Genomic DNA, 20,121 nt, shown 5'->3' on the forward strand with positions numbered 1-20,121 from the left:
AGCGTAAAAAGAGACCCCAGTGTAAATATTCGTAAAAAATAGATGATTAACACGAGCTTTTCTATTAAAGGTCAAGTTTTCAATCTAGAATTTTGACAAACTATGATTGCTTTCCTTCACTGAAAGGAATTGAATTTTCTTCGTTCAGTATAAAAATGTCATCTTAACAAAACCGCTTCCACAAACTCGCTTAGTTGGTTACCACTTGGACACCCGATGGCCACAATTTGAAATTGACTTACCGTTCTGATGCGTCGTCACCATGCCGCAAATGGTGTTGGGCGTCAATGGAGGACTAGTAGATGGCGTTCGCTGTATCACACGCGCCCCCACAAGCATTGCATAATCTGGAGACGGTTCACTATGAGGATACGATGGCGACATTCCGGTTCCAGATGCCGGCGACATGCTCTGCGAAAGTAGCTGATTAGTACGGGGTATGATCTTGACGACCTAATAGTGTGTAGATAGCTAACACGGTCACCGACCAGGACGTACATACCTCGCGTGTATTGTTTTGTAGCATACAAGTGCACTGTTGCAGACGATGGATGGGGCACAGATTCTGCTGCTGTTGGAAACCGAAAGGCTGGGCCACCGTCGCGTGTAGTGAGTACGGTTGTGGTGGCTGATATGGTGGAGGTGGTTGGCTATGCAGCGTCGTTGCTTGGTTAAACCTATTCCAAAAGTATGGCCAGGAGAGTGGAAATACATCGTGATAATAACAATTTTGATTGAGCGTCGAGGGGCGTCTCGTCGTTAATGAGATTCTCATGCAGATGTTAACTATGAATCGAATACTTTTCAATCACTACAGTTTCAAAAACTTAAAAAAATAATATTTGGTCACATGACTGAAAAGTTTCAACAAAACATGCTTCTATAAACTTTCTACTACCAATAGTTTCAAAAATGTTTTAAAAAGCTGCATGCACTCTTATGAAGCAACTAAACTTTACAAAAATATTAGTAAACTATCAACCTTCACTTAGAACTCTGTATCCCATATCCGGCATTTGAATTTCAAAATGATTGTGATGCGTTAGTCTCGCAGTTACACGATAAGGATGATTGATTAGTGATCCACAATATATGCTATACTGACCCTTTGAAGAACTCAGTCTGCTGAAGGGTAAGTTCATCTGCCAATGATCCGGCTAACTGATCCAGTTGGGCCTGTCCTTGTGCGTTGAGTTCCGAATCTACCGTTTGGCCGGTTTCAGGATTATCCGCAAGTTCTGCTAGTTCCGGCGGATATGTCCATGTGGTGTCGATACCCACTATCGATGGTATCGGGCTCAGACGACCACATGAGCTCGCATTTGACGAGGCACGTTGCCGAAAATCAGGGGACAGTTGAAAGTTACCACTAATAATTGTAAAATGGATAAACAGATAAATCATAAAACGAAACAAGAGAATAACCCAAAATGCTCAGCAGCAAATCAACGCTAAACAATTCATTCTCTAATATTGATTCCTAAAGATCTACGTGGGCACATTGAAAGCAAGCAGTTTGGAAGGAACTATAAATTCGTGGTTCTGTGCTAGCTTAGGTACTTACCTATGCAGGGGACTTTCCGGAAATGAGTCTAGATTTTCACTTATACTACTGCTGGGTGATGGTGTTGCATCATTCAGTGGATTAGCTGTATAGCAAAAAGAAAAGCGCATTAAAATATCACATTTGTATATTTTAAGGGTAAAATAAAAAAAAAATAAAATATAGGACCCGAATGATTCGAAAGTTCCTTAATACAAAAATATATAAAACAAAAGTAATTTGACATCAAAGTCGACCCTTCTTCGCTGATCGCGTTAAAACTTTCTCCGTACAGTTGAGATTTACATTAAACAGGCTTTATGTTAACATGGAACGACTATTCAAGCAGTTATAATAGTCAAATTCAAATTTGTACTGTCTTAAAAGAGAATCGTAAAAAAATAAGTAAAATGCGAAGCAACCTAATTTGAATTAGGTTTTGCATTATCATGACATAACCTCACAAAATTCACTGAATGAAGAACATTTGGCAACTAACGGTGATTTGTTTACGTGTTCATTCTAATTTCTATACGTGTAAAAAAACCGCTGGTACATGTCCAACATGAACTTTTTTCATTACGAGTTCATTTGTAATGTCATCTTGAAAAACCTAATACGTTCTATTTGGTTTTACACGAACAAGAAATTAGATTTTTTTCGTGATGTCTCAAATGAACAAGTATTTATTCTTGACAGTTTAGCGGTACTATTTACAAACAAGCTTAAAATCTCTACACTTCGCAACTAGTCACTTTTATGTAATAAATCGCTGAAACATACAGTATCCAATTGTTAACAAATGTTTTGATACTTTATTTTGGCGATATGGACCATGAACGGTTATAGCCTTCTGTCAACAGATAAAAAAAATATTTACAAACCGTGTTCACCCGATTGAGCTTAGCAGTGGCGGCAAAAAGCCAAATAGTCTAGCAAAATTCATTGAATGAACATAATATGACAACTGACGCTGGTTTGTACGTGTTCATTCTAATTTGAATACGTTTTTTCATCCTGGCATTACATTCCTTTTGTGAAATTTGGCCTTTCTGTTTCAAACAGACTTCGCAGCCGATTCTTAGTGTACAGAATCATTGCATGGCTAGTACTATGGATCCTACTGACACTAAGAATCCTTCCAGGTCGGGGCTCGAACATACGACAAATGGCTTGTAAGACCAGCGCCCTATGCATTGAACCGCCAACCCGGGGATTTGAATACGTATTATTGGAAAATTAAACTAACCACCACCGGTACATGTCAAATATGAACTTTGTTCATCACGAGTTCATTAGTAATGTCGTCTTGTAAAACCTAATTAGGTTTTGCACGATGACCACTAGAAAGAACTACCAATGAACTGCCGATGAATCAAGTTCACCTTTTGACAGCTAACAGTGGTTTGTTTACATATCTATTAACACGTATTCAAATTGGAATGAACGCAATGAACACATAAACAAACCACTGATAGCTGTCAAAATTGATTCATTTTGATCATTTTTGTGAGGTTATGTAATGTTCGTGCAAAACCTAATAACACTATTCGACTCAATTTAAGCAACATGGTAAAAAAATGAATACACCAAACCTTTAATTTACGCACCATATATATGTATTCATATATGTACGAACATATGCATATATGTGTATGTCTTTATACCTACATAGATCGGTAAAGTTGATGTGCTTACGAATATGTTTAAACATCATACATGCACAGATACGTGCATATATGTATGCACATATACGTGCATATATGTATACATTTATGCATACATAAGGTGCGTACATTGAGGTTAAATTATTTAATTTAATTGAGGAATAAATGTATGAAACGAACATGCACGATGTACACAAGCAACGGCGAATGTATACAGAGGGGTTTCGTATAACGCGGTTCACCTGGAATCTTTCAATAGCTTTTCGACAGATTCAAAGTTTATCAACAAGTGAAAATTATATTTCGGAAACACCCCATCAGATGGAATTAGTGTCCTTGCTACGGTAAATATTTCAATATCAAAAATATAGTCTATTACGAAAAATAAAAGATTTATAGCGATTTTCTCTTCCAGAGAGTTGTTCGGAATGTAGATGTCTACATTATGAAAATAATGCAAGTTAGAAACTCACAACTCACTCATTTGATGATGTACATTGTCGGTGTTTTATGAAAAAATGTTTCGAAAGTCAAAATAGATCAAAAAGTGTAAACAGTAATTAAAATTTCTCGCATTGGTGATGCTAGTGTGCAAATCAGGATTATAAATGCCTGCAACTTAAAACCATGCTGACTTATTAAGATGGTTTCTTCGAGAAGGTGTTTTAGGGTTCCAATACCTGTTGAATGATTGATGAAGCAGTTCTTATTGTAACTACAAGGTGATCCTCTGATGTAACTGAAAACCAAACTTGTTTACGAGATCAGTTTTCCAATAAGTTGGTGGAGGATAGACAAGTTAAAAACTGTTTTTCTACATGGATTAGCTATTGACTTCTGAAATTTGAGTAACTTGATAGAATAAAAACTCGAATTTAAACCTTCTTTGTTGGACGAGAAAAAGCCCAATGAAGCGAAAATTCCATTCATCAGGCAGTAAATCTCTAAATCTCTAGACCTCATATCCAATTGGAGATTGTAACAAAATCTGCTAAACGACCTAAGAGACAACTGATAAAAATTGAAAATCGTTAAACCGAAGAAGAATGTCGTATGAATGAATGTACCCATATTGTTGAGGTTTTCAAGGAATATCAACAAACCGGAAGTCGCCATCTTGAATTTAAGAATCACCTCAAACATTGTTTTCTGACATCTACTCATCAATCCCGTTCCGAAAATACCTATATTATATGGGTTTTCAAGAAATATCAAGAAACCGGAAGTCGCCATCTTGGATGTCAGAACTACCTCAAACATCATTTTCTGACATCTATTCATCAATCCCGTTCCGAAAATATCCATATTGTAAGGGTTGTCAAGGAATATCAACAAACCGGAAGTCGCCATCTTGAATTTCAAAACCACCTCAAACATCGTTTTTTGACATCTACCCATCAATCCCGTTCCAGAATATATCCATATTGCAAGGGGTTTCAAGGAATATAAAAAACCGGAAGTCGCCATCTTGAATTTAAGAATCACCTCAAACATTGTTTTCTGACATCTACTCATCAATCCCGTTCCGAAAATACCTATATTATATGGGTTTGCAAGAAATATCAAGAAACCGGAAGTCGCCATCTTGGATCTCAGAACCACCTCAAACATCATTTTCTGACATCTATTCATCAATCCCGTTCCGAAAATATCCATATTGTAAGAGTTGTCAAGGAATATCAACAAACCGGAAGTCGCCATCTTGAATTTCAAAACCACCTCAAACATCGTTTTTTGACATCTACCCATCAATCCCGTTCCAGAATATATCCATATTGCAAGGGGTTCCAAGGAATACAAAAAAACGGAAGTCGCCATCTTGGATTTAAGAACCACCTCAAACATTGTTTTCTGACATCTACTCATCAATTCCGTTCCGAAAATACCCATATTGTAAGGATTTTCAAGAAATATCAAGAAAACGGAAGTTGCCATTTTGGATTTCAGAACCACCTCAAACATCATTTTCTGACATATATTCATCAATCCCGTTCCGAAAATATCCATATTGTAAGGGTTTTCAAGGAATATCAATAAACCGGAAGTCGCCATCTTGAATTTCAAAACTACCTCAAACTTCGTTTTCCGACATCTACTAATTAATTCCGTTCCGAAGATACCCATATTGTTACGGGTTTTAGGCAATCTCAATAAACCGGAAGCCGCCATCTTGGATTTTGAAACGAGCCCAAACATCATTTTCTTGCACTTACTCTTCACATCCGTTCCGAAAATAACCATATGATGCACGGTTTCCACCTTAATCAGACAAAACTTTTTTTACGAAGTAAATTCCAAATAACGTAAACTTTTTTTACGAACCAAATCCCAAATAACGTAAACTTTTTTTACGAACTACCTCTTTTTACGAACCCCCGTTTAGTTCGTAAATGGAGGTTTCGGTGTACTAGATCCTTGACGGACGAATTCCGTTTGAAAACATTTCGGAAAATCATATGGTTTAATAGGACTGTTGAGTGTTTACGATAGAAATTAATTCAAAAATGAAAGTTTGAAAGATATTAAAAGTAATACAATTTCTTCATACTTTCTACAGTGCGCTTCTGGTGAGATAGCTCTCAGCTATTTCTAATTGAAATACAAAATCAACAAGATAGAGAAAGAGCTATCATCTCCATTGAATGCATTGACTCAAAGGATAAGATAGAAACAGGTGCGATTGCTTTGAACTTTCGCGTCACCTTAGATAAAGTATTACGCAATTTTCGCTTTCTTGAATATTATTTCTTAAGAATGAAGTGAAAAAGTGGCAGCGGTTACACCTAAATCCAATGGTTGCAAACCGAATAATAAACAAAGTATAAAGCAGATAAAGCACTCTTCTAAACAATTCCGATTTCAGGTTACAGAACCTTAGAACTTCCATCTGGGAGATATCAAAAGAATTCTTTTCAATCATCTTACAAGTTTGGAACTTCTCGGAAAAACGATCGTAATAAATCATAATGATATTGATTACAGAAATTTTCAACCCTGAATTGCACACTAGCGCCACCGAGTGAGAGGAGTTTTTACTACTATCCACACTATTTGATCTGTTGTTACCTCTCCAACATTCTTTCCGAAAACACCATCAGGTATTAGAGACATCAAATAATAAATTTTACATCGTAATTCTGTGGGCAAGTTCTCACCTAACATGATTTCCATAATCTAAACCATAACATTCCTAACAACTTTCCAACAAACAATGCCGCTTTATATCTTTTAGTTTTTTGATAAGAGTATAATTCTAGTAATTAAAATGTGTATTCAAGCACACTAACTACATCTGATGGAGTGATTCCGAGTTAAAAGATTTGCGGTTTGACAAACTTGGACTTCCCGCATTCTTCAGAGTACAATAATTTGCGAGATTTATTTCATGCATTTTTCAAAGAGCCTTTGGAGAAGCATTTCTCTACTAATTTTCTGTCAAATGACTCCAAATTGTGGGTCTAAGTAACTACAACAAGTTTGCCGAAGACTGTATGGTGCTATCTGTTAATAACCATTTACAGCCCCAATCAGTAAAAATCCCTTATACTCTGCGTCTCCTATATCGCGGTTTCCCGACAATAAGGAATCCGGCAACAACGAATGCCAGCAGAAACGAATTCGCGTTGTACGAGACCCCACTGTACCTTATGATAAAAAAAGAACCGGAATTTTATTAAAAAACGCAAAATTTCAATTTTTAATAAATTTCTTTATTATCGCCTTCAAAGTACTCTCCTCCTGCGGCAATACATGCATGCCAACGCTTGATCCAATTTTCCATACAAGTTTTATAGGCCGCCGAAGGTATGGCCTTTAGTTCACGCAGCGAATTCTCTTTTATGGTCTCTATGGTCTCAAAACGCGTTCCCCGCAATGGCAATTTAAGTATGGGGAAGAGGAAAAAGTCACACGGGGCCATATCTGGAGAGTACGGTGCTTGGTTTATGATATTGGTCACTATCTGCGTTGGAAATCATCTCTTTGGCCACATCAACACGACGCTGTTTTTGAATGAAATTCAGCTTTTTTGGCACCAGCCGAGAAGCGACGCGTTTCAAACACAAAACATCAGTTAAAATGTGTTCGGCTGATCCATTAGAGATGCCCAACAACACAGCAATCTCTCCAATCGGTACAGAACGATTTTGCAACACGATTTGCTTCGTCGATTCAATGTTTTCTTCAGTAACAGATGTTGTTGGGCAGCCAGGAATCTCATCATGACCCAAGCTTTGAAGCGTTTATTCCACTCGTATGCCTGTGTTTTTCCTAGACACGGTTCACCAAAGGCCTTTTCTAACATTTTCAACGTTTCGGAACACTTAAATCCATTTGCAACACTAAATTTGATGCACGCACGTTGTTCTAAATTTTCATTCATTATAAAAATCGCCACACGAAAATTTTTCAACTTCTTTGTATAGACGCCAAACAAAAACTAATCGTACGATATGCGTCAAAATTGGACAGAATGTGTATAAAAGTGTTGCCAACGTTGGGAGAATAAAAGTTTACCGATTGTACAAGCGCGGGAATTTTAAAATGAAAATTTCGGTTCTTTTTTGATCATAAGGTATGTAGATTCGGGACAGAGCTGCCAACTAGTATCTAAAACAATCTGTATTTGTCGGAAAAATCAATCTGTACAACATCGGTGATGAAAATTCCATGGAATCTATTGTGGGCGGATCGTTTTGAAAATTGGTGTTTATCTGCACGAAAATTGAATTAACGGTATTTAAAAAAAACATATTCGTTTAGAAACTGCTTGAAATATTTGTGTATGTTGTTCATTTTAAGTTTTATTACGTAAAATATAGATATATTTGTAATTCTTTAAAAGATATTTTATATTTTTACTTGCTCTTCGAAGAAACAGATAAAAATAATAAAGATTAGATGAACATATTAATCCTATGATCATAAACTCAGATTCAAACGAAAGTTTGAATGTCCCCATCAGCTGCTAGAAAATTTGTTTCATATCGAAGCACCAGTTCCAGAGCTACTGATTGACTTCACGTACGGCTCTCAACGTGTAAACAATCAATCTGTTCCATACCAATTCTATATAAAATGTTCAAAACGACGTATGTAACATTGAGAGATTCTCTTTGTTTACTTTCTCTTCCGATTATTGCGAAATATTCCTGCTTTTTTCGGTAATTTCTCCAGAGCAGAATTAAAGATGATAGCTTTAGTTATTATTATCGGTAAATGATTGGAGAGAAGGATTGCTAAGAGTGCCGTAATAATCAAGTAAACAAAGAGAATCTCTCATTGTTACATACCTCGTTTTGAACATTTTATACAGAATTCTCCCCTCTGGCATGTCTAACTTTGAAAAGCTTATTCGAAACATGGAACCAAAAAGGATAAATTTAAACTTTCTTCTTCTAGAAATTCTTATTTATTTCTGGAAATATTAACAATTGATGTACAATAACGAAGCACATTTCGCCGCAATTTTCGATCCTGGCAACACAAAAAGTGGTCAAAAACCTTTGCAGTAGAAATTTCAGCGATTTCTCAGGGACGTTTGAATCAGGCAATCTATTATGGGAGAAGTTGAAAAATGTTCTCCCATATATTTGATTGTACTAGCTGCAATAAATAACTTCCATAATATATACACGGATGCATGCAATGAAACTTAAGGATTGGGCATTTTGCCACTATTTCTAACTAACCATAAACTGGCACATAATTAATAATGTCGTTTTTGTACATCAATTCTTCGAGTATTGCCCAAACGACAAATGATACCAAAACATTGTAAAATCTCTTAATTGTAATCTTAACAGGGTTTGAAGAAAAAGTAATTGAAACTGTCGAAACAAGATGATCCAATAATTTTCCAAAATATAAGAGCAAAGGCGACGTGCAAGCATCTGAATATGAAGAACAGGTCCAATGAAGCAATGATCTTGAAATAATACCGTAGTACTGTACTATCTTTTTTTAAAGTTAGAAAATAATCTGAAACTTTTTTAGCAACCATTTCGGCATGTTTCCGTCTTTCGAATTCAGTCTTAATTCATATTTAATCAAATGTAATGTTTAATATTGAATTGACACTATGCTAAATTTTCCTCGCTCAGTCTGTTGCAATTTTCCGTATGGTAACTTACTTGCAAGACCCAAAGCCGCCTGTTGCCGAATTGCCTCGACCCGTTTCCTGGCCCTGCCCCGTCTTTTCTCGTACTTGGACGTCTCCATCGAGGCGGCTCTTCGACGCACCGACTTGCCAGGTTTGGCATCCGGGTTCAACATCCACCAGGACGACTTGCCGGTTCCTTCGTTTTGTACTCGCATGAATCGATTGTGCAGTGATAGATTGTGTCTGATTGAATTCTGAAATAGAAACGAAGCACACGAGATTGGAGAGATTACAATTTACTGCGGAAGCACGAAAAGAAAGAAAAATGAATAAATTACAAATAAATAATCGACGACGAGAAAGCCTCACAAAGACAAATAGGGTGACTAATTTCGCATTATGTAACTCGGACTTCAACCGACGCGTCGCATAGGAGGAGAGAAACCGTGTATGTGCCATGCTCCGTTTGTCCTGCAAGGACTTATTTTTTGTTTTACTTCAGCCTTCTTTGTTGGGGAAGTAGTTCCAGTCGATCGCTTATGTAAGATTTTATCTTCGTCACACTTTGAGCGATTCCGATAGTTTATAACTTTGCCAGACTGCACAGGATAGGGCGAAATACATTTTCACAGGAGAATAGGACAACGGACTCGTCTGTAAAATCGAAGGGTAGGCTTCTGTCGGAATTCACTGGAAATACATGGGACTGAGAAAGACTTTTGTCATTCCACTTTTGCTCGGCGTGCCAGAATTATTTATGCGACTGTTCCAACCACTGATTTATATAATTCTATCACACAGATTGTTTTTATATTTATTGCAATTTCTCTGACGAGATTGATTTATGTCTATGGTTCTGCTTTAGGAGAACCTTTTGCTCAAGAACTGATCTGATGAATTTGTATCCGAACGTTGTTCAATATTTTCCTTGAGTAAATTGAATAACGTTTAATTTTGAATCTATTAATAAGAACAGATATCGGTTTGGTTTCAGTGTTTATCATAAGACAATTGCACGAATGTAAGCGATTTAAATTCGCAACAAGAGTAACGTTTTATCGCGATTGTAGATATCGTTGTACCACATGCAAAAAAATAAAAGTATCAAATCGATCCAGAAAGTTATTGGTAAAAGTTCTCCGAATGGGACACATTACATTATGGACGATGGCAAGAAACGAGTATGCCGGGAAAGTTCGCTGAATACGAACTATCACAAAGTCTTTCGGGCGACAATATCTTGCTGCGAACGATGTCTCTTTTTCACTCTCCATTCACTGCCCAGCGAGCAGATATCCGAGATAATGTTTATCTGTGAAGTTTATGCATCCATATGGACAATAAATGACATTATTTAATTTAGCTAAGTAACCAATAATTGCCGAAGTTTCTCGATTTCGCATTGTTCGTTTGCCTTATGCGTCCAGATTTGCGTTTCGTTCGTCTTCATTCTTCATTAACTCGATTACCGCTTCACTTCCATGATTGAAATTATTTCTACGTAGCTTCATTGAATAAGTCGAAAGAAATCAATCCGACTGTAAACACGTGAGCTGAGCTATCGATTTTTTTTCTCTCACGTTCAATTAGATCATAACGCTATTATTCGTATCCTCTTTGGTAACTCATCACGACTCAGGACAGCCAGAATTTGGCATAGATAATACGCATTTTTCCTAGCAGACCAGCCAAAGGACGAGACGACGTGTACAAAAAAGGAAAATAAAAGTAGTATTAATGGAAGGGCATTAAACATACGTTGCGGGGCTTTTCCGAGCGATTTGCTCAGAAAATTAAAATTTAAGCGTTCTTTTCATTCTCCGTTTCATCAGCATTCGTCGTGAAAAGCCAGCAGAAATGTGGGCAAGCATTCAACTATTTTCAGACTGGGCTATTCGCATATTTTTACGTGGTATTAGCTTGAAAATTGGCGAGGGGTTCAAATTATCATGAAATTTTTCAATAAAACAAATATTGAATCTTTTAACGATTTATACCGAATTTTGTCAGTTATATTGTTTCGGTATTTAATACCAAAATAGATTGCCATATGGAGAACTGCTTTTCCAACAGATTTTTTATTTCAAGCACCAACTCTTATACTAGGTGCCAGTTGTTTAAAATGCAAAACTTTTTATTTATAAGCGTCTTCGTATATGTTAGTAAGGTTACTGAACGATTACTCTTCTCTAATCCATCGTGAATTTCATATCCTATGACTATGGGTGAGATCTGTCTTTAGGTATGCATTGCAGTGCATCAAATAATAAGATGAAAAAAAAATTATAAATAAGGAATATTGCTTCTCGAAGCCGGTTCTGAGAAATTGGCACCGATGCAATCCAATAACTATAGGGCAAAAATTATAAAAAATAATAAGGAAACTCGGCTAATGAGATGACCATTGCACAGTGATTCAAGAGCCCAATTTTACGTTCTTAATTGATAACTCATTAAAAACGTGGTTTTCGAGGTACAATATATTCAGCAAAATTTATGTGATTAATCACGCTAAACGTGAGATAAAAGTATTATTTTAGCTCAAGGTGGCTAAATAACTTGTAAAATAAGTTTTTCACGTTTCTGAAAATTTTTTATCATTAAAAACTACACAACTTTCTCAAGTATACTATAACACTATCATTTTAGTTCAATGAAATAGAGCCATTTTTATTGTTTTTGCTTTTCTCATATAGAAAGGTGTATGTATGTGTGTGTATGTATGTATGTATGTGTGTTTGTGACAAATAATGTCACTCGATTTTCTCACAGATGGCTGAACCGATTTTCACAAACTCAGATATAAATGAAAGGTCTTATGATCGCAATTGAATTTTATCCTTAAATCTATGAGAAAATGCGCACTCATATTTTTCGAAAATAAAAATATAAATCTTTTTAAACATATAAATCTTTTTTGGGACTGCTATTTCTCGGTTTCCGCTCCAGAACGCACTGTTAATAGTGAAGAAAAGCTTCAAAAACGGAACTCACTACGATATCTCAGCAACGTTGAAACCGATTTCCACAAACCACGATTCAAATTAAAGCTCTCAGTGTCTTAAATGATACTGTGCAATTTCATCTTTTATTTTAGAGCGATGAGTATCAAAACTTTCAAACTGTTATACAAAATGATGCAAAACCGGTACACATCGGTAAGTGCTGGTACGGATGAAGAAAACACGTCTAGCACACAGCGTGCTTTGTTAAATTTTATATAGCGTCCAGGATTGCCACATTCAGATCTATATTAACTTGACATAACTGTTTACAATTTGAAAAGTTTGTTGTAGTTTAGTTGTCTAGATTGAAAGAAAAAATCTTGACAGAATTTTCTAATGATGTTTCTGCAAATAGAAGTAATATGAGAAAGGATCATTACACCAAGCAAAGTCAAAGTCTAGGCATTACATTCCTTTTGTGGAATTTGGTCTTTCTGTTTCAACAGTCTTAACAGCCGATTCATAGCGTACAGACAGAATCATTTAACGGCTAGTACTACGATCCTGCCGACACTAAAAATCCTTCAGGGTCGGGAATCGTACATACGACAACTGGCTTGTAAAATCAGCGCCCTATGCATTGAACCGCTAACCCGGGTCGTTACACCACTAGGTGGATTAAAGCTGCACTAATTGCCTCAACTAAATTGGCTTTATTGTTTGATTGGAAAAAAGTTTCCAGTTGACCAATTTAATTTCTTTGAAAATTATTGCAGGATAACTACACAGTAAACAATATTCCTAAATCTACATATAACTCAACTCATAAAAACGTAATTCGTTAAATAACTTTCGGTCTTAAAAGACGCAAATTTACACGATTTTTCTAAGTGTATAATATTTGATCTAATTAAATCTAGAACAAAAGTCGTGTAGTGATAAACTGATGTAAATTGGCATCATCTCTTTCCAAGTATTATTAAGCTACAGACACGAAAGTTCTTGACTTTGTCATAGTTCTTCCTGAAACTCGGATTCGTGATACTTGGGCGAAGTACATCACTCGATCTATCGTTACTTTTATTTATTATTATTATTATTTATTATTATTATTATTAGTATTATTATTATTATTATTATTATTATTATTATTATTATTATTATTATTATTATTATTATTATTATTATTATTGTTATTATTATTATTATTATTATTATTATTATTATTATTATTATTATTATTATTATTATTATTATTATTATTATTATTATTATTATTATTATTATTATTATTATTATTATTATTATTATTATTATTATTATTATTATTATGTCAATAGAATCTATTAATGATTATTAGGCTGGTTGAAAAATTCGATATCCTTCTCGGTTTTCCCCAATTCTGCTCTGTTTTTTTTTTCTTGTATAGAAAGACTATGCAGTCACTGTGAAAATAGATTTTTCAAAAGAAGCCCGAATGGCCAGTTCTCATATACCATTCGAATCATTTCGTCAAAATCGAAGAATGTCTGTGTGTGTGGAAATGGTAAAACTAATTTTTACAAACTAATGATTATATGAAATGTCTTATTGTCTCATAGAAATATCAAGGAGATATGCGCAAAACATTGCCAAAAACAGAAGTGTGCTCAGAAATTCCAATGAAGAAATTACATTATCTTTTCAGAGATGGCTGAATCGATTTTCTCAAACTTAGATTCAAATGAAAAGTTCCATAGACTACTATTGAATTCGTCCCGGGTTGGCGGTTCAATGCGTAGGGCGCTGGTCTTACAAACCAGTTGTCGTATGTTCGAGCCCCGACCTGGAATGATTCGTAGTGTCAGTGGAATCGTAGCACCAGCCATGCACTGGTTCTGCACACTCCGAATCGGCTGCGAAGTTTGTTGAAACAGAAGGTCAAATTCCACTATAGGAATGCAATACCAATTTTTGCTTTTTACTATTGAATTCTGTTTGGATCCGGCTTCTTATTTACGAGTTACAGTTTTATGATCATTATCAATTATTTTTATTTTGGATTTTATGACATTATGGGTTACTTTGAGCCGATGTAGTGCAGTTTATTACAGGGCTTACCATAATGAATAGCTTTTCGACAATATTGACTAGTGGACTGCTTATTGTTGTAGGTGATCAGCGATTAAAATCAGTAAGCTGATTTTTGTGGACCAAAAATCACATTATAAGTACTTCTTTAAGCGCAAACTTACGCCGTTCGGGTTATCGGGGTAAAATACTTTCTTTTCGATGAAAATAATTTCTCCATGCTGCGACATGATATCCTCGCCCGATAGTTCAGTAAAATAGTGTACCAGATAGGAAACAGTTATAAAGACTGTCCCAGAATGGACGCACTTTGATTTCGCTGTAAATAATTCACAAGTGTTAGATATTCAAATTTAATTCGATATACTGATAATATTAGACTACAACAACAGAATATTATTCTCAACATTCGCTACTTAGCCATTATAGACTAGCTGGCGCACCTTCTTGCGAAGGTTCCTCATTAAATTCCGTACATACTTCTTGGCGACAAGTTTTGACACTTTTTTTTCAATCTTTTTCGAACTGTTGAATGGTTTCGGCTGCCGAGACATGTTTCCTAAGATGTACCTTCGTTAATGTCCAAAATTCCTCAATTGGTCGAAGTTGTGGACAATTTGGTGGATTCGTGTCTTTTGGGACGAAAGTGACATTTTTGGTAGTATATCGTTCTACCGTTGATTTCGAGTAGTTAACAAGGCAGGAAGCAAGATCTGGCCAGAAGACAACAGGATCCTTGTAGCTTCGAATCATGGGTAGAAGTCTTTTTTGTAAACATTCCTTGATGTATATTTCGCTGTTCATTGAAGCAGTGGTGATGAAGGGTTTCGAAATCTTACCGCAGCTACAAATTGCTTGCCAGACCATAGCTTTCTTACCAAATTTTTCGACTTCAATCGATGTCGATGTTTAATCGAATCCCGGCAAGGTTTTGTAATCGAGTTTCACGTAGGTTTCGTCGTCCATGATTATGCAGTTCAAATTTCCAGCCAGAATCGTATTGTACAGCTTTCGAACCCTCGGCCTGATCGATGCTTCTTGTTTCGGACAACGTTTTCGTTGTTTCTGCTTCTTATAGGTTCGAAGATTCATACGTTCTTTAGCATGAAGAACATTTGACTTCGAAGAGCTCACTTTTTTGGCCACATCCCGAACTGAAACCTCCTTCTTTTGCTCGAACGCCTACAGTATACGTTTATCCAACTGAGGATTAGCAGGACCCGTTTTTCGAACCGTTTTCGGTTTATCCTCAAAGGTGTTATCCTCACCGAACTTCCTGATTGCATTTTGCACGGCTTTTTCACTTACTTCTTTCATTTTTGCTATCTTTCTCAGTGACAGTCCGCATTCTGTGCACCATTTGTACACCATTTTTCGGCGTTTCATGGCATTTGAAAAAAAAAACAAATGAAAACTAATAAACAACTGCACAAGTGGTTAGAGAAGAGTGTAAACAACAACAGGACGCTGCCATAAAAATTGACAGATTCTGAACCATTGCGAAATGGCAGCGGTTTTTGGTTGCGTCCATACTTTCTGGGACAGTCTTTAAAATTTTCTTACTTAAAGTAAGAAAGAGAAACTCTTGCAATTGCACACAAGACCAAACTAACTGTGTTCGGAGAATGATAATAGGTTCTATCAATCTTCGACTGGACGCCAGTTCATTAAGTTCACTACCTCCAAATAATTGATAATATAGTAGTATAGCTGTATATTCTAACACCATTCAACTCGGTTAAGTCGAAAGTATGTTTTTCTATGAAGCAGTTTGCAGTTTCGCAGAGGAATTTAAATTCAAATATTTCTAGCCTTTAAGGTTTGCTGGATACAAAAAAAAATAAGTTTAACTACAGCTTAGCACGCTTTTATTCACCCCGCTGTCTTAAGGTAAATTATTAGATAGTTCTTACTCCATTACAAAGTTCATGTTGTTTTTGGGCATTACAAATTATAAGGTCTTTAGTAGTGAGAATGCGTTCAGTAGGCAGCAAAATGGTAGTAGTAAATTTCAAGCCACGTTTATATTAACTGTACTCAAAATATGCATATTCTATTCAGTTCTATTAGTTAATAAGTGACTGAACCGTTATTTTAATACCTTAGTTCATGCATATTCCTGTGTTACTACTGTGCTAAAACGAAAGAGTATGCAACTACTCTTGGCATGACCACACGTAGAATTAAGCTATTAGTATAAATTACTTTTGGAATACGAAGCCGATCCTTCTAGTTATGCTGCTCCAACCGTGAAACGCAATCACCAATTTTGATTGATTGACAGTAATCGACTTGCATGATATCACCATCACCAATATGCATCTATAGAAACTTTGTCAATTTCGGTCGCATAATGATAATGATAATGATGATGGAAACTTGTTATATCAAAAATCCTAGAGTAACTTCATGCGATGATAACATCTGCCGCTGCACTAAGCTGTCTGCTGTGTGTAGAAAAATTGCTCATGTGTCTGCTAGAAAACTAAACCGATTTGAGTGTGGACGCTAGACAAGCTAAATCGTTGGTGCAATTGCAGTTGGTCACGAAATCAATTCATTATGTCGTGATTTGGTAAATATTTAATAGTTCTTTGATTGATGACAGGACTTGAGAACTAGTTGTTAAGTTCAAACAATTTTTCAAATGCTTTAATTCATTTTCAAATATGCTATCCGCAAGCCAGAATACTATCAGATAAATCCCTCTTCGGATGTGGTAGCTACTGGTTTCCTCCAATAGCAACCCATCCCCTGTATGACAACGTAACGAGAAAGGTGTACGGAACCCAGACGGAGAAGGTTTTCACTGGCGGCAGCATATGTATGCAGCACGCGCGTCGACGTGGTTTCGACAAACGAATTTCGCCGTTCGAACCTCACAAGACAGGATGCAGAAAAAGGGTTAAATCCAGTCGGCGCCTATTTGGCGGAAAGTCGCATCTAAGAAAAATTTTCCTCGCTCAATTCCACGCTTCAGTTGAAAAGTTTTTAAACAAGCTAAAGCAAATTCGCCATACTGACTGCGGCGACGACAATTAAAGTGAGCGCTTAGCGAAGCAGGATAAGAGAAAGGGTGATTGAGGTTCATGTAAAGTAGGAAGATGATACTCTTATTGAGAGTGTTGGACAAGTTCGCCGGTAGAGTGCAAAAGTTTTCCTTCGATAAATACTTTCTCAAAAACATACATGTCATGGATTCTCCCTTCAGATTGGCCTTCTTATACATGAACTTTGCTTTTAATTTGTGGGATAATATATGTCCTAGAACGATTGTTCCGCAACACTTCCGCTGAATGCAAGAAGCTCTGAATTATAGTGGGAAAAGCACTAGACTGAAAGAGCCACAAAGGGCAATCGCCAGAGGAAATACGTTCACTTAATCTTGCTCCAAAGGATTCCGGGCTTGTGCGTGTAGGTTTATTGCAGGGCGATATATTTATTGAACATCGTAAATGGAGCATTCGAACCTGCTGAATACGCGTTTTGTCGTTTGGACTTGTGCTTAACCGGACCGGGGATGCTCGGACGAAGGAATTGATGAGGCTGCCTGCCAAAGAGTTGATCAGAGGATAGTTTCCGTAGCTACTTTTATGAGATTCCAGAAAACCTGGGTTGGAGGTGGCGACTGAAATCTATCAAAAAGAACAATAAATCTCAATTTATATGACTTTACCTTAACTTTTTTTTCATTGCGGATTACAGCAACTATGAAGGCATTCTATGATGGAAGTCGAGCGTAGCTTCAAGAAATTACCTAATTGAATGGGAGTGATTCTCGGATTCTCGGATATAATTTGATTATATTGTATTGATTACTGTTAGTCACGGAAACTTTTAGGGTAGAATATTTAACATCAAACCAGAAAATTTAGAAGAAAAATAGAGTTATTAAGTAACTATTCTAAGAAAAATTGAAAAACGTAAAAATAATAGAAACGGTTATGTGCCCTAGCACCTAGCCCCTAAATGAAAAAGAGTTGATAAATTTTTCATAGATTCGAGAGCTCCGAATCTTATCAATGTGTTCAACCGTGTGAATTGAATGGTTTGTATGTGAAAATTTAAATAAAATTATGATAAAGAAAACACTATTTCCTGATCGAAATAAAACCTTCTACTAAAATGTTATAGGCGGAAGTACAATTAGGGCTAAATTACTTGGAAAACGTTTTCTATTCATATATTGTAATAGAGATTTGTGGAACAAGTTCGACATGTAGGTATCGAAGACTTTTCAAACTAACAGATCTGTCCTCCGAGTTGTTGTAGTGCGTATATTCTTGGACCGAACTGGCAAGTGTCCAAAATTAAAAATTTGAATTGAATCAGAATTTACGAAGAAAAAGAATAAGGTTTTCTCTACTTTTCTCATTTAGAAAGGCTATGCCATCACCTCAGAGTCCGACTATTGAATCAAGGCTCGGAGTTTGAAGTGTCATGTATCATTCGATTCAGTTCCTGTGAGTGTGTATGTGAAAAAATACGCATTTCATTTCCACGGAGATGATTCAACCGATTATCATACGGTTTCGAATTAGACAGTCAATGTTGAAAAAATTTCGATGTCGAAATTGTGTTGAAATTAACTGCACTTCTCCAATAATCTTGTCGCCTCGATTAATATGTTTCGGGCTGCAGTTTCCGAAATGCAAAAAGGAAACTCTCATCACTGCTTAAAATGGAAACAGCCACTCTGTCGGACACCGTATTGTTGCTATCACTTCAGTTTCCTCTCGATTGCAGCAACTTACAATCCGATTATATTCAGATTAAGTATGTCTGTCCAATCGAACACACGGCGGAAAAACGGTAAGCTGCCAGTAAATCGTTTCTGTGGTGCTACAATTGAATTATAAAGAAAAAAGTAAAACGCTTCATATAATTTTTCTATTCTGCTTCGCTCACGCCTCATCGGTTCTATTCAAATGCTAGAGATGAGGAATGGTAGGACTTGGATACCGTTCTTGCGACGAAAGTTTCCATGGCAAAACTAGTGAAGCATTTCAATGAAATACTCTGGTTCCGATATAGCTGACATAATTTTACTTCAGTTTGTTGCGAACGCATTTCCTATTAAAGTATATTAAAGGAAGAATCTGATAGGTGCCAATTAAAAACGATCACAAGTGAGTGAAAATTATCGTAATCTCTAATCATAATACTCACTAGAGAACAAACATAGACTGTCTAGAATGGAAAGTCAATTTTCGTGGCAAATGAATTTAAAAAAATACATTCTCAAAATGATCAAATAAATAACGTATATCAGACAAGTTTTACACTATCAAGAAATTGAATTGAGCCACTATTCTGCCGGTTATTATTTGAAAAATTTAAAACTATTACTTTACTGACTTAAAAATTATTTAAAATATTTTACCTCGCTTCTTCATTGAATTTGCAAATACAAAAAGTCAAAATCGTTAGAAATCACTAACTTGAACGCATCAAATGACACGAATCGAGTTTATGTAAGTAATTTATCACTGATAAACTTCATTCGATAAGAAAGAGAGAGAGTGTATCTACTTTTTATGACGTCACGAAATAGAAGTTAAATTTACGGTCAAATAAACTCTAATTAAACCTTTTAAATCCATTTGTTGTTCTTTGATTATAACGCAAATGAAGGACGATGATTAACAAAAGACATTATTCCTTCGTTGCCAATACGATGCTGTATCACCTGTATGGAAATAAACTGATTTTATCGCGAATGGGCGCACATAATGATGTGCGAAAAACAAAATCCGGTAGACAAGAAAATGACAAATGAGTGATTTGAATACTGCG

The 20,121-nt window shown here is 36.0% G+C and overlaps 1 protein-coding gene across 5 annotated transcripts in view; it reads right to left on the reverse strand.

Annotated features, from left to right (window-relative positions):
• LOC131440515 (forkhead box protein O) overlaps positions 1–20,121 on the reverse strand; it is a 208,514-nt gene that overhangs the window by 76,081 nt on the left and 112,312 nt on the right. For all 5 annotated transcript variants that reach the window (XR_009231397.1, XM_058611860.1, XM_058611859.1 and 2 more), the window contains exons 4-8: positions 9,342–9,564; positions 1,565–1,649; positions 1,106–1,369; positions 503–677; positions 243–411 (exon numbers count right to left, since the gene is read on the reverse strand). Coding sequence is in view for 4 of the 5 variants with exons in the window: in XM_058611860.1 (XP_058467843.1) it covers positions 243–411; positions 503–677; positions 1,106–1,369; positions 1,565–1,649; positions 9,342–9,564 (916 nt within the window). In the remaining variant the exon portion in view is untranslated. The remainder of the gene's footprint in view (positions 1–242; positions 412–502; positions 678–1,105; positions 1,370–1,564; positions 1,650–9,341; positions 9,565–20,121) is intronic.

The sequence above is a fragment of the Malaya genurostris genome, chromosome 1 (genome assembly GCF_030247185.1).
Source record: "Malaya genurostris strain Urasoe2022 chromosome 1, Malgen_1.1, whole genome shotgun sequence".
Taxonomy (NCBI): Eukaryota; Metazoa; Arthropoda; class Insecta; order Diptera; family Culicidae; genus Malaya; species Malaya genurostris.